The sequence below is a fragment of the Chrysochloris asiatica genome, unplaced genomic scaffold (genome assembly GCF_000296735.1).
Source record: "Chrysochloris asiatica unplaced genomic scaffold, ChrAsi1.0 scaffold00100, whole genome shotgun sequence".
NCBI classification, from domain to species: Eukaryota; Metazoa; Chordata; class Mammalia; order Afrosoricida; family Chrysochloridae; genus Chrysochloris; species Chrysochloris asiatica.
In genome coordinates, this window is record NW_006408618.1 from 9,771,486 (window position 1) to 9,787,182 (window position 15,697).

Below are 15,697 nucleotides of genomic sequence, written 5' to 3' on the forward strand. Positions count from 1 at the left end.
ACTGATGATGTGCCCTGTAAACTTTCACTCAATCCACAATAAAAACCTTAAAAAAAAAAAAAAAAAAAAGACATATTATGGAAAAACTATGCATGTATTTCAAAACGTTTTTGAACCAAAATAAACTCACACTAACAAAGGATAAGACATTAGTCTGAAAAAAAGCCCCTATCCAAGCAACATGAATTCTCTTAAAATTGAAGCAAGAACATACATCAAATTTATGGTAAGGCTTGGGTGGCAGAATGGTAAAATCACTGAGGCTTTACAAAAAGTTTACGAGGAAAATGCTGCAAAGGAATCAGCAGTTTACAAATGGATAACTCGTTTTAATAAGGCACAAGATGATATTGAAGATGAAGCCCACAGGACCCGACCATCCACATCCATTTATTAGGAAACAACTAGTTCTGTTCATGTCTTAATTGAATAGGACCAACAATTCACAACAGAAACAATCATCAGCACCACAGGTAGCTATCTCAATTGGTTCCGTTTACACAATTCTGATTGGAAAATTCAAATTGAGCAAACTTCCAATGCCATGAGTACCAAAACCGTTGCACCCAAATACACTGCAGACAAAAGCAGAGCTGTCAATGGAAATTTTAAACAAGTGGGATCAAGATCCTGAAGTATTTCTTGGAAAAGTCGTAACAGGAGATGAAACATGGCAAAGTATGATCCTGAAGACAAAGCATAATCAAAGCAATGACTACCCAGAGATGAAAAGAGTCTGGTCAAAACAAAGCAGATCAGTTAAGAGCAAAGCTCATGGCAACAGTTTGGGGGGCTACTATGGCATCTTGAGTTGACTTTCTGTTGTTGTGTTGTTGGTAAGTGCCATTGAGTTGGTTCCGACTCATTATGACCGTGTATAGGGTTTCCAAGGAGAAGCTGGTGGGTTGGAATTGTCCTTGTAGGTGTATGGATATTTTCTGGAGGGCCAAAAAAATGATAGCACCTGATTGTTATTAGAGTGTTTTGAGAAAGTGAACTAAAGCTTTCACAGGAAAACTTCACCAAAGAGTTCTTCTCCACAGGACTGCTCCAGTTCATTCCCTTCATCAGACAACGGCAATGTTTGCAAGAGTTTCTATGGGAACACACTAGCCATTCACCTTACAGTCCTGATTTCACTCCTTCACTTCTTTTTGTTTCCTAATCTTAAAAATCTTCAAAGAGAACTCATTTTTCTTCACTTAATAATGCAAAGAAGATTGCACTAACATGGTCGCATTCCCAAGACTCACAGTTCTTTAGGGATGGACTAAATAACTGGAATCATCTATTACAAGAGTCTTGACTTTGATGGAGCTTATGTTGAAAAATAAAATTTGTTTTTTCTTTTTATCTTTTAATTCGATTTTTCCACTAACTTTTTTTAAAGTCTCCTTGTATATATTCTCTCACACTGGAAAAAATGACGATAGCAAAAAATTGGACAATCTAAATATCAACCTATAGGGGTTGTTATTGTTGTTATCAAGTGCCATTGAGTTGGTTCCAATTCAGAGACCCTGTATAGGATTTTTGAGGAATGGCTGGTGGGTTTGAACCACCGACCTTGTGGTTACTAGTCCAGTGCTCATCCTACAGTGCCACATTGGGATTCCTATAGGAGCTTAGTTAAAGTTATAATTTTTCCACAGAACACTGTGTAGCCATAGAAAAGTGACAACTCTTAGGTATGAGACAAGGATGCCTTTTATCACCACTTCTATTCAATATTGTGTTGGAAGTCTTAGCCATAACTAACTACAAGGCAAAAAGGGAAATTAAAGACATTCAAATTGGCAAAGAAGAAGTAAAACTCTCTCTATTTGCAGACAATATGATCCTATACATAGAAAATTCCAAAGATTAAGAAAAAAAATTACTGTAACTCATTGGAAAATTCAGCAAAGTGGCAGAGTACATGAGCAACATACAGAAATCAGTTGAATTCCTCTATACTAATAAAGACAACTTGAAAAAGGAAATTAGGAAAACAATACTACTTACAACAGTCCCCCAAAGGTGAAATATTTAGGAATAAATCTAACCAGAGTAGCCTAAGACCTATACAAAGAAAATTACAAAACACTAGTATAAGAAACCAAAAGAGATTTACAAAAATGGAAGAATATACCATGCTTATAGATAGAAAGACTTAGCAGGGTGAAAATGTTTTAAAAAGCAGAGGACAACAAATGCTGGCGAAGGTGTGGAGAGCCTGGGACCCTCCTGCATGGCTGGTGGGACTGTAAAATGGTTTAACCACTCTGCAAAATGGTCTGGCATTTCCTCAGAAAGTTGGAAATAGATATACCTTATGATCCAGCAATTCCTCTACTTGGTACATATCCATAAAAAATACAAGAATGCGAGTAAACATATGCACATCAATGTTCGCTTTTTTCATCTTTTTTTATGAGATTGACTCAAAACATACCTACACAGACAACCCATTTCTAAATGAGGCTCATTGCGTAACGGAAGAACTGAAAATGGCTATTCACACAAAAACTAGTGATCTTTTAATAGTAAGGCTATTAGCATGGCGGTTAGGAGTCGGGCTGCTAACCTTAAAATCTACAGCTCAAAACTACCAGCCGTTCTGTGGGAAAAAGATGAGGCTTTCTGCTCCCGTAAAGATTTACACACCACCACCACCACTGGTGTTTTTATTTTCTTTTTTGTACTTTTCTTTTTTCTACCTTTCTTTAATTCCCAAATACTCTAGAATGACTGTGTGTTACTCATATAACTGGGGGATAAGGGAGGCCTGGGGGAAAATGGTGGTTACTTTTTTTTCTACAAGTGTAAAAGCAGCATGAGGCAGGGCATACTTGCCTTCTTCCTTCCATAGTAGAGTAGTTTGGTGAATTTCTCCACAACCTGCGCAGGTGTCTCCACACTTGGGGGGACCTCCCCAGTGAGCAGGTTTGGGGTCCCTGCGCTCAGCACTGGCCAGTCCTCATCTGTCAGATTGATGAGGTTGGCCACGGGGGGCTGGCTCTTGTACTTCTCCAGCTTCTTGCAGTCTTGCATCAGCAGCTCAGCTATGTCAGACCCCACCATGGACTGCAAGGCAAAGAGGCTTATCTGAGTGGGAACCCTCTTAGTGCCTTTGCTAGCAGCCAGAGGCCAGTCACACAAACACAAATACAAAGCAGTCCTTCTTTGGATTTCTGTATTTCAAAATTCTGCTTCACTATCATGGTTATTTTCACCCTGTCAGGAGCCACAAAATTTCCCCAAAATATTCATGATTTCATAGGTATGTTGCCTGGCTGGTATAATAGCACAGAACTGGGTGGTAGGCCCCAGTCAAGGCAGAGAAGCAGCAGAGCCAAGATCATTAGTAAACTAAGTGGTGACATTTGAGGCACATTTTTACCCTGGGGCAATTGTTCCCTTCTTTAATATTGCATTCATGATCATAGGCTTACTCTTTATCCATCCCCAAAATACTTAAATCTCAATCCAATTTACCCCCGCCTATAGCACACAACAACAACAACAAACCCACATCAGAGTGGTAACACTCACCCCATTCTGTCGACAAAGGAGAACCAACAGTTGCCACAGCAGAGCTGAGTCTCGGCTCCTTGGTGTCTCTGATTTTCGGCTCTGAGCTGCTTTCTGCTGGCAAAACGTCATGATATCCACCTTGTGTACATCTTCCCTATGGGAGATTTCAGGGAGCAAAAAGTGAGTGGCAGGCGTATCCAGGACTCCAATGTGGAGCCCACTGGCTGGGCTGGGATTTAGAAGGAAGCCTGACACCCCCATGCTGAGGTACTGAGTCTGTACAACAGGAAAGGACAGCATAGATTACCTTCTACATCTCATCTATTTTGCAGATAAGGAAACGGAGGCCCCGAGACCTGACATGACTATGTAGGGTGGCAATTAGGAGAGCAACTTTGGAGTCACACAGCCCTAGGTTTGAATTTGGTTCTGCCATTTTTCACCTTAGACAAATTATTTATTTCCTCAAAATCTCACTTTTTCCCCTGAAACAGGGATAATGAAACATCTACTCTATACAAAGAAGAATTACAAAAATGTGTGGCAAATATTAACTGCTCAACTGAATGGTTTCCAACCTGTCTAGACGGGGCTGGTGAAAGGAGATGGCGATAAGACTCTTGTGGTTCAATAGTGAATAATTGTTATCAGGACTGATTGTGATTGTTGCAAATGTAAAGGTAGACGTTTTGTAACAAAAGGAGGAGAGTGGTTGATCTTGCAGTCCAGGAGTGGAGGACCCTGGGACCATCAAGGGACAAGAGTGGAGTGCGGGACCCTATCCAGAGAAGCAATGATGCCAGAGATGGAGACAGAGACAATGACATGGAGAGGTGGAGCGGCTGGGGACTCTAGACTCAGGGAGGGAGGGGGCTGTGTGCTGGCGGCCTGGAGGCAGGCATACAGTATGTACCCTTTGGTTGTTTGAATGGTTGTGTGTTCCTGGGTGTTTTGGTGTATATTAAAAAAAACAAACAGAAAAACAGGGATTAGAAGCAAATGATGTTTGATGACTCATGCAATATAATATAATATACAATATAATATAAATCACTGCAATATAAAAATGAATGTAAAGTTGATGTTCTCCCATGTAAACTATCACTCAATTCACAATAAAAACTTATTTTAAAATAATAATAGTAAATAAATAAATATATGTTAAGTGCTCAATAAATAGGCATATCATTTGCTCCCGATCAGTCAATAAAGCCAAAGTCAAACTGAAACCAGTAACTGAGTGTTCTAGGACCCAACTCAGTGGTCTACCCCACATCTGTATCACCAAAAGGAATAGAGGCAACAATCATTTTTAATGAAAAGAGCTGTGAGAATACTATATGAGGATATTGTTGGAGGGAGAGCTTCAGAATTGCACTAGATTTAAGGAGTAGGGACGAGCTATAAAGAGTTTGATCGCACCCGAGTCTCACAGCCACCACTTGAAGGAGGCAGAGTGGCCTTTACATCTTTTCTCATAAGAAGAAGCTGAGGTTCAGAGAAAGCTAACTGGCCCTACCCACATGGACTCATTGGGACGCCTGGGCTTGGGAACCAGGTTCTTGAACATCCAGCCAGGACTCTCCACAACAAAAACCCAAAACTCATTGCTGCCAAATCAATTCCAATATAGAGGTCCTGTAGGGCAGAGTAGAACTTCCCTGTAGGATTTCAGACACTGCAAATCAGGTCAGAACCAGACAGCTACATCTTTCTCCTACAGCACAGTTGGTGGGCTCAAGCACTGAATCACTGTACCACCAGAGTGCATCCTGAATGTATTTATTAAAAGCATTACAAGGAATTTGAAAGCAGTTCTAGTTCAGTCCTGCAGAGGGCAGACTTGGACACTGTTCAGTAACCCCAATAATTCTGTTGCCAACCTCCTCTCCAAAAAGAGCCCACTGCTGCAAGAATGTTCCCTATTACCCCCTTGTCTATAATTTCCAAAGTTGTGCTCTGTTTTCCTACGAATATCTATTAATCACACTGAACACTTAAGCTTTGTACTATGTAATTTTGCAAAATGAAGCTGATTTTAGATTTTTTAAAACTCTTAATTTTTCTTTCTGCTTTTCAACTGAACGTGGTTCTGTCCACATTTGACTCTGTATTGTAGCACAGAAAATTTCCAACTTTCAAGATGCTTTCCCAGCAGTTTTTTTTATTTTTAATGTTTTATTGTGAATTATATGATAGTTTATATGGGAGAACACTAGTTTTACATTCATCCTATTGTATATTGTTTCATTGCCATGGTTATAATACCCTCCATGCATCATCAACCAACCAAGAGGTATATCCTACAAGCCTGCCCCCCTTACCCCTTCCCCATCACCAGTACACAGCCCCTGTCCCTCTCTGGGTCTAAAGTCCCCAGTTGCTCCATCTCTCTCCACATCATCGTCTCTGCCTTCATCTCAGGCATCACTCCGTAGCAGCTTTTGCGATAAAGTACCTGATCAGGGGTCCTAAGAAAGTTCTCATCTCTTCTTGTTCCTCAGAGTCACCAAGAATAATCTGGAACAAAAAGAGCATATTTGGTCTTCCAATTGTGTCCACCCAGTGCCCCTTTTGGTCAAGTCCAGCATTAGAACCCTAGGCCATGGTTCTAGGATGTGATCAGTGTCATCTTGTTGCTGAAGAAGAGACAATATCATCTCAGGACAAACTGCTTTATCTCGGCATTACTATTTCCAGAAAAGAGTCACCCCTACTTTCTGCACCCCCCAACTCAGGGAACGCATAGTTCAGTTCCCCCATCAAAGTGCCCCATTCTTGGAAAAGTCTGGGAAAGGAAGTATGTTAATAGTAGTTGAGTAAGCCACATGCTGACATTTTGGGGGTACAGGATCTTGTTTACCTCCATGCTATGCAGTTCCACAAGCATTGTTTGCCCATCAGTGGGAGACCTGGAACACACACACACCAGCTGACCTCCTGGTCCAAAACTTACAGACACATGAGGGACGTAGAACTTCATGGGGCCAGCTTGTGAGACACCTTCTGACCAATAGACACATATGAACACCATTAGCATTACTGCCACTGCTTCATTAGTTTAGAAACATATTTCTGTCCAAATTCCACCTAAGACAACGTCAAGATTGTGGATGGGGACAAGACTACAGAAAGCTCATGTTCCAAGTCAGTTTTAAGGCTCTGAGTATACATCAGATCATAATACAAGGATTTGATGATGTGATCCAAATGATAACTCTCCATTGAAGCCTAGTTTTTCCCAATGACAGTGAGACTCTCAGAGTTCACTGGCTCTGGTAGACTCCCTGGTTCTCACAGTCTCTACTCATGAGAAGTTTTCTATATCCAGACCAAGCAATTTTATCCTGCCTTTACCTAATTCTCTCCAGTCTTCATTTTCTTTACCCATTACTTAAAGCATCTCCTTGGAAACCCTATACAGGGTCACTATGGGTTGGCACCAAACTTGACAGCACTTAACAACAACAACAAAGCACCTCTGAGTGCCTCCTCTGCAGCCTGATCGTGGTTAGAGACAGTGTTCCCTTCCAAGAATCAGTGATGGTGCAATGGCCTGTACAAGGGAAATGTTGGAAATGGAGCCATCCTGTTGGTCTTTCTGCCAAGGAGACTACAGAAGCAAGAGAGGCAAACAAAGATCTGTTCCTGGAAACATGACCTAAGGCTGATTTTCTAAGAAACTCGCCACCCAGTTCTTTCCTCATTAGACTTAACTAAATCCTTTGATGGCTTCGGACCCACCAGCCTGAAGGGGACTCCAAGCTGCTGATGCCATAGGATCATACTGCTCAGAAGCTTCTGTCATGTACTGACTGAGCTCATAGCCGCTGGAGCTGAGACCAGACTCATGCTGTTGAAGAAGGTTGGACTTGCTGGTCAATGATGGCTGAAAGGTACAATGAAAACACATAGCAAGAATCAGAATTAGTTTTAGAGAGACGGTCCTTACACATGGTCCTCAAAATACACAAGATTCATATTTTCAAATGAATGTGTTCAAAGGCCAAGAATTTACTGAGAGATACATTATAGTCTAGTGGACATAGTGTAGTTCTCAGAGTCAGGAGGCCTGAATTCAACTCTCAGCTTTGTCAATAACTCACAGCTGTGACCGTGAACAAAGCACTGAGCATAATACTCTCTTTAATGTATATACTCATCAGGACTCCTGGTGTGGCACTGTAGGATCAGCAATGGACTTCGAGCCATGAAGTTGGCAGTTCAAACCCATCACCTGCTCCTCAGAAACCCTATACAGGGTCACTGTGAGTCAGAACCAACTCAATAGCACTTAACAACAACAAACCTGCCCTCTGTGGCTGTTAACTGCCATTGAGTTTGCTCCCAGCTCATGGTGACTCCATGTACAACAGAACAAAACAGTACCTAGTCTTGTGCCTTCTCCGTGATCAATTGCAGATCAGGTCCTTGTCATCCATAGAGTTGTCATTAGCTGATGTTTGGAAGTAGATCACCAGGCCTTTCTAGTTCTTTTTAGACTAGAAACTCCACTGACACCTGATTAGTTTCATAGGAACATACAAGCCTCCAGTAATGGGTGGGAGTGGCCGTGCATGAGGTACATTGACTAGAGATTGAATTCAGGCCTCCACCTGAAAGGTGAGAACTCTCCACCTCCTCCATTTGTTGTTAACTGCTGTCCAGTCTATTCCGACCTATAGATACCCTGTATAGCATTCCAAAGAGCACATGGTGAGCTTGAACCACCAACCTTGTAGCTCAAGCAACTTTGCAGTCTGATGCATTGGCCCATAGCGTCACACCAGGAATCCTCCATAGACCTACATATTCATCCAGCAACTAGTAACTGAGCACCTGCTATGCTGTAGGCTTTGGACCTTACTGCAGGGATCCAGTGGGAGTCCTGGTATGGTACTATGGGGATAAAGCACTGGGCCACAGGTTGGTTTGGATCACAAGATCAGTGGTTCAAACTCACCAACCGCTCCTTGGTAACCCTATATAGAACCGACTTGACAACACTTAACAACAATAACAACACCTTCATGGAACTTACATTCAAAGAGCATACAAGTAAAACAATGAGTGCAGCTTCTCCTTGCACACTGTAAAGTGCAATGCACATGCATCATGGTTGCTCTTATTGTACTGCTGTTCCCATCAGTAATTATAATATGTAGCCTGCCCTGTTAAACACCTCAAAAATCATAATAATCTTGTCATGGAGGCAAAATTAATACAAGGCTGTCAGAAATCAAGGGTTCATCTCTGTAGCTTTTTGGACGCTTTCCCATAAATCTATAATTATTCTAAAGGGATACATTTATTAAAAGCTTCCTTTTGTGGCCCAGCTGGTACATGCAGAAAGAATTTAGAGGAGAAAGATGGAAACATCAGGAAAGGTTTCCAGTCCTGCTCTCTGACCTAAATTAAAAGATTCTAACAACTTCCAACTTTCTGGGTAAAACAAATTGCTAGTCTATTGGGGTTCCATAAAAAGAATCAAATGCTAACACTTGGTTGTGGCCTCTTCCCCCTTTTTCCCAGAACCTTGGAATAACATGACAATATTTCCTGATACAGCCATTTTGATAAAAATACAGAAGGGCCAGATCAGGAACCAAGATCCATGAGGCCAAAACAGGAAGGCAGGGAAGGGAAGAAGTGTGTGAGTAGAGGTTCTGTCTAAAGGGGAGGAATGACACCCCTCAGATTGCTGACCACTGGAGACCCTCATCCCCAAGGACCCTGTCCTTCCACTGCTGACAATGCCAGTTCTGGTGTCTGTCACAGGTTATTAATCCCATGTCACCTCAGGTTACCTTATTCCTCTGGGCCCCAGGCAGCAGGCTCTCAGGAAACACTTCCCCAGGCCTCTCCTGTCCAGAGTTGGGAGCAGGACTGTCTCTGTAAGGGTTCCGACTCTTAGATCTATGGGGAAATGAATGGAATGGGTGAGAGGGGCTCCTGAGCCAATCCCAGCAAGGTTGTGCTGCTGTCTGCTGGAGGTTGCTGTGCTCATTAAAAGTGTGAGCAGGTGTCAGGGCAAGCTGTATGCCACAGGGAAACACATTTCCCTCCCATTCCCCACTCCAGTCTATAAATAGCAAAAACCAGAAGCCCTTGTGGTCCAGAGCACAGCAAACGAAGTAGCCTCAGACTCTGCAGACACGGGTTGGTATCAGCAGTCTGGCATCCTGTTGTTATTGTTAAGTGATGTCAAGTCAGTTCCAACTCATAGCAACCTGTTGTTGTTTTGAAGTGCCGTTGAGTCAGTTCCAACCCATAGCGACCCTGTATAGGGTTTCTGAAGAGCAGTTGGTGAGCTTGAACCACTGACCATGCAGTTCAAATGGCTTTGCAGTCTGGCGCATTAACCCACAGTGCCACAACCTGGGATGGCTTTAATCACAGCATTGAGATTCATGAGCTCCAGAGTAAAGGCACCAGGGGAAAGGACACTTGGGTATAAAGTTCCTGTTAAGTGTTGTCAAGTCAGTTCCAACTCATAGTGATGCTGTGTAGGGTTTCTGTAGAGTGGCTAGTGGGTATGAACTGCCACCTGTGGTTCAAACCAACCTTGTGGTCCAGTACTTATCCTATAGTACCACACCAAGCTACCACTTGGGCAGATACTGCAGCAAAAACCTCCTCTCTGTTCTGTCTTATCCCATCCTTGGAGCACAAGAGTGGGCAGAGGAGAAGTACCTCAGCCTAGGCAAGACCCAGTCACATCTGTTCTGTTGTTAACAGAGGAATTAAGGCCCTCCTTTAGGATTGTGATAATCATTGGCCTGCTAAACACAAGATCGGCAGTTCAAACCCACCAGCTGTTCCAAGGGAGAAAGATGAGGCTTTCTGCTCTTGTAAATATTTACAACCTTGGAAACCTTATACAGGGGTCACTATGAGTCTAAATGGACTCCGTGGCAATGGGTGGGTTAGAGCACTAAAGGAGCCCTTGTGGTGCAATGGGTTAAGTGTTAAAGTCTAATAACCAAAAGGTCAGTAGTTCAAACCCACCAGTTGTTCCACAGGATTAAGATGAGGCAGTCTGCTTTGATAAAGATTTACAGTGTCAGAAACCCTATGAAGCAGATCTACTTGGTCCTATCAAACTGATTTCAACTCAAAGAATAGTGGCCTCACAGGATGCAGACTAGCCCAGGTCCCAGAACTGCTCCTAGAAGATACACGTCTCTTCCTCTCAGCTCCATGCGAACAGCTGCCACAGGTAATCCTGCTCTTGTCTAGTATCTCTGTGGCTAGAGCAAAATCAGACTGGCTGCTTGCTGAGGGGCCAAGCACCAGATGCCATAACGTAGCTGAGTTAGGCTAAACCAGCCCCTCCTATTACACTTACTGGAACTGGGTCTCATTATTTGTTGCAAACGAATTATTCTGACTTTCACGATACTGTTCATTGAAGTACTTTTGGTCTCGGTAATCTTCATTCTGGGTATAAGGACTCCCTTGCCTTGGAACTGCACCCTCAGAGAAAACAAAATAAAGACAGGTCACTTTCTGAAAGTTCAGAAATTTACTAGCAAGTTGTTATGTTGACTTACTGGAACAGTTGATTTTAAAACAAAATTAAAAATAAACAACCATGCTAACTAAATTGAATTAAATAGATGTCACCAGGGAGGCCTTAACTCATATATCCCTCAGTCCTCTCTGAAACTATTAGCATGCTTTCGTAGAACTGTATAGGCTCTCTGGGCAGTGCAAACGGTTAATGCACTTAGCTGCTAACTGAAATAAAAGATTGGAAGTTCAAGTCCACCCAGAGATCCCTTTTGAGAGACCTGGTGATCTACTTCCAAAACAATTCATCATTGAAAATTCTACAGAGCACGGTTCTACTTTGACACATGGAGTTGCCATGAGATGGCATCTGGTACTGGTAGACAATTGTATCATGGTGGTGATTGTGTGTATGTATGTGTGTGTGTTTTCAATCAATGTTTAAAGAGACTTTCTGTTTGCTAGCAGATCAGAAGCTATCTTTAACACACACCAAAAATCTTAATACTAGCCTCTTCAGCACCAATGGGCCAGAGCCTGAGGTCTGCTCTGAGTGCAGTGATAATCAGATTCATACTTCAGTTGGTTGCAGCTCAGCAGCACAAATGATGCCCTTGAAAACTGACTTTATTGTTACTTGATCAGATACTATAATCTCAGCTGTAAAGAGAAGTAGGGGAAATGTAGAGAAAGTGCAAACTGTCCATATTACTAGTAGCATAATGAGAGTTATTTCAGTACCATCATGTACATGTGTAAAAGAAGATCACTTCTTCCTAGCTCTTCTTCCCAAAACATCTAAGAGTAGTGACCTGACCTTGGTCTCGTCTGGACAAAAAAGAAGGAAAGGAGAGCCTCTACTTTAGCCCAGTTGGTTGTCCAAGATGAAGCTCTGAGCATGGCCTCTTTGGTACCTACTCTGCCTAACTGACCAGCTTTACCATCCCCAAATTTCAAAGATTTCTTAGAGATTATTCCATACCTCTTTCTCCAGGTAGCCTCTGTGAGTGTCCATAATAGTAATGACTTCCATACGCATATTCTTCCCTCAGGGTTGGAGAATGATAGTTCTGGTAACGATTCTCATAGCCTGGCCTAAAACATCACAAAGATGGCTGTTCATTTGAAGATGAGTGTGGTTAAGGGAGAAGTCAATGCCAGATTTGACAAACTAAACAAATGCACAGAACAGAATTGTGACCCCAATATAGACAAAGTTTGAAAGCCAAAATCAATTCTCAGTCATATAGAAAGAAAATCCTTTAAAAGAGGAGAAAACTTTTCATCATAAAACCATAACCAAATGCCTAATTCTCTTTTCTTACATATTCTTCTTTCACTCATAATAATTACATTCAACAATACAAGGAGAAAACCTTGCTCTGATGTTATCCTAGAAAGCCCCTCCCTCATGAGATGATTGTGCAAATCCCCCATATATCATTGTTACTTCAATGCATATTACAAATGGAAATGAGATGAAAAAATCAAGTTGAACTATCTTAAATCTGATGACTTTCATAGCCACTGTCATTAACATATCTCTCTTGGAGAATTCAACAATCTAAAAAGGACTGGGAAAAGGAAGCTGATGTTATTAGTATTATTATCAATTAATCATTCTTTAAGGAGCTCTGGTAGCATAGTGGTTATGAATTGGGCTGTGAACCACAAGGTCAGCAGTTCGAAACTACCAGCTGTTCCGTGAGAAAAAGACGAGTCTTTCTGCTCCTGTAAAGATTTACAGCCTCAGAAACTCTGTACAGGGCTGCTATGAGTTGGAACCGACTCCACAGCACATAACAACAACAACAACAATCATTCTTTAGCATTTCATAGGGGCAAAATGGTTTACCGTAACTGTCATAATTTCCACCCTAAATCTGTAGGCATATTCCATCCTGGGGCAAAATTCCTCCTCATGTATGACCTTGTGAAATCTAAACTACAACTATTAATTTTCTAAGTACAATGTTGGAACACACACAAGGTTGACATTTCCATTACACACGGGAGAAGTTAGAGGAAAAGAAGGAATAATGAGCACCAAGCAAGAACAAATTACATTAGTTCTCAGGGCTTGAAAACAATCCTCTGTTCTCTCAGAACATATAGGCAATGGTCCTATCCTCCACATTCTGGGTGTTAGAAATGATCTCTGGATTCTGGGTAGAGACACCTTGGTCTTAGACTTCACTTCTGCCTGTCAGACTAACTGGGATGCCAACTCTGCTCCTTTGGCTTTTGGCAACCTATTCTCCGATTCCACTGAGTGATGACTCCACCTCCTCAGTCCAGCAGACCCTGTTCTTCTGCCCCTTGGACATGGCAGCTCTGCCTTCTCAACTTTGGGTAGCAGCCCCATCCCGCTTGGTGAATATCCAACTCCAAAACCTTGGAGGCTGTGGTCCAACCCTTTGAAACTGAGAAGATCCTGCTTTCCAGGAGCCTTTCAACAGTTGTGCTGATCTCCAAGCTGCTCCAGGGATGGTCCTTTTCTTTTCTTGAAAGACAGCAGATGTAATTCCTTTGGCCTATTTCTTGCCTGTACAGTTCCAAGAGGCAGACAGCATTCTTTCCTTTCATTCTATTTCTGTTCCCTTCAATCTAAGGAGATGGATTTTCTGCTGTAGTAACTGGTTAGAGTCATCAGTAACAGTTTAATCTCTTTAACAAAAGATCTTATAGTAATTGGTGAACATTCTAGGATACATGTTGCTAGTTTGTACAACAGAATTCTGGAGCATTTGGGAATTCAGAAAGATAGAAAGAAGAAAGTACAAAAAAGAAAATTGAAACACCAATCGTGGTGGTGGTGGTATGCCATGGAGTCGGTTCGGACTCACAGCGACCCTGTACAGTAATTCCCAGGCTGTAAATGAGCTCTGGTAGCATAGTGGTTACGAATCGGGCTGCTAACCTCAAGGTCGGCAGATCGAAACTACTAGCCATTCTGCAGGAGAAAGACAAGGCTTTTTGCTCCTGTAAAGATTTACAGCCTCAGAAATACTGGGCAGGGTCACTACGAGTAGGAACGGGCTCCATGGTACTTAACAACAACAACAAATCTTTTTAGGAAAAGAAAGCCTCATCTTACTTCCATGGAACGGCTGGCAATTTCGAACTGCTGACCTGGAGGTTACTAACCTGACTCGTAACCACTACGCTACCCCAGGCATAGAGCTTAAAATTTTAGAACACATATTTTGGGGGGACACAGTTCAACCCATTACAGTGAAGAAGAAAGAAAAAGAGGAGGAAAAAAAGGAAGAACGAAAGAACAATTTACTCATAAGCATTAAGGAGAGCTGGATCCATTTCAAACCCTAAAGCCATACCTTGAATACCTGGGATAACCACCCTCATAACAGTCAACACCAGACACAGGTTGATGCCATTCCCCAGGCCTGTGTGGCTGCTGGAGCTGCTGGTGGTCTGTCCTAGGGTCCTGCTGTGGCTGGGGGCTCCCTCGGATGTCTTGCCACTGCTGAAATCGCTCGCCACTGTATCGAGAGTGAGGAGAAGGTCTATGATATTCATCTCTCAAAAGTCCTCCCTCTGGATCCTTTGACGGTGCTATGGACCTCCCCTGTGGCTGAGGTGACTGCTGGGGAACCCAAGGTTCCATCCCTGATCCTCTTGATTTTTCTTGGGTGTTGTCAGTTGTGTAGTTGTTTTATCTTCCTAAAGATAAACACCAAAATAAATTATCACTATTTTAATTGATTGGTTTTGTGAAGAAAAAAAAAAAAGAAGAAGACAACTTAGCAGACACAGCTATTGTCCTCTGAAAAATTCTTTCTACAAAATGCCACATGGATACTGATACAGAGAATTCAGAAAAAACAACCTCAATCCGCTAGATGAAATAAGAACAGGCTAGACAATTATATCAATCTTTCTTTAAAAATTTAAAGTACCTTTTGACCAATAATATGTGTGGGAGGCATGGAAGACAGATGCACAGATGCAACTAAAAAGTGCTATCAAGGTATCCCAATTCAATAAATGCTTGTTCATTTATTCTTCCAGCAAATATTTATTCGGCATTTACTAAGGAGGGCCTGTGGTGTCAGAGAAAACGAGTGGGCCTTGGAAGGAACTAGCCCAGGGTTCATATTCTAGTGCTGCCATTTACTAGCTATGTGACCAGAGAAATGGATTTTTTTTCAAATCTCAGGTTCCTCATCTGTAAAATGAGAATGATCTTGTAGGTTTATTCTCAGAATTAGAGATAATATATGGAAAGTGCCTTACACATTGCCTGGCATATAGTCATTGTTTATCAACTCATAGTATTATCAGTATATGCAAAGCACTGTGGAAGAGCCAGAGAAAGACAAGGGTACTGTGAGTAGCTGAAGACATTTTTCAGACCAAAAGAAACTGAAAATGTTCTCTTCAAAATAAGACTTTTCTGAATCCTCAAATTAACCTCTTGAAAGAACTCTCATAATATAGCGAGGCCCTGCCCCTTCTCCACGGGAGCCAATGAGATACAACTTTGGAATTGTTTGTTCAATACTACTTCTTAACTGGAGATTCTAAAACCTGGAGAATCTCCTGCACATCAAGCTAATTCCCCTCCACTCACTCCCCCAAATAAAAAATAACTCCAAATGGATAATTATCATCTAAGTGGCTCCGTTCATCTCAGAATCACAGAAGA

General features: G+C 42.0%; 1 protein-coding gene across 1 annotated transcript in view; it reads right to left on the reverse strand.

Annotated features, from left to right (window-relative positions):
* The window catches only part of SEC16B (SEC16 homolog B (S. cerevisiae)), a 71,626-nt gene extending 56,970 nt beyond the window's left edge, over window positions 1-14,656 (reverse strand). The window contains exons 1-9 of the mRNA XM_006867100.1: window positions 14,367-14,656; window positions 12,011-12,123; window positions 10,865-10,985; window positions 9,324-9,432; window positions 7,261-7,405; window positions 6,380-6,519; window positions 5,975-6,036; window positions 3,535-3,670; window positions 2,836-3,066 (exon numbers count right to left, since the gene is read on the reverse strand). Of these exons, the coding sequence (XP_006867162.1) occupies window positions 2,836-3,066; window positions 3,535-3,670; window positions 5,975-6,036; window positions 6,380-6,519; window positions 7,261-7,405; window positions 9,324-9,432; window positions 10,865-10,985; window positions 12,011-12,123; window positions 14,367-14,656 (1,347 nt within the window). The remainder of the gene's footprint in view (window positions 1-2,835; window positions 3,067-3,534; window positions 3,671-5,974; window positions 6,037-6,379; window positions 6,520-7,260; window positions 7,406-9,323; window positions 9,433-10,864; window positions 10,986-12,010; window positions 12,124-14,366) is intronic.
* Between the last annotated feature and the right edge of the window lie 1,041 nt (window positions 14,657-15,697).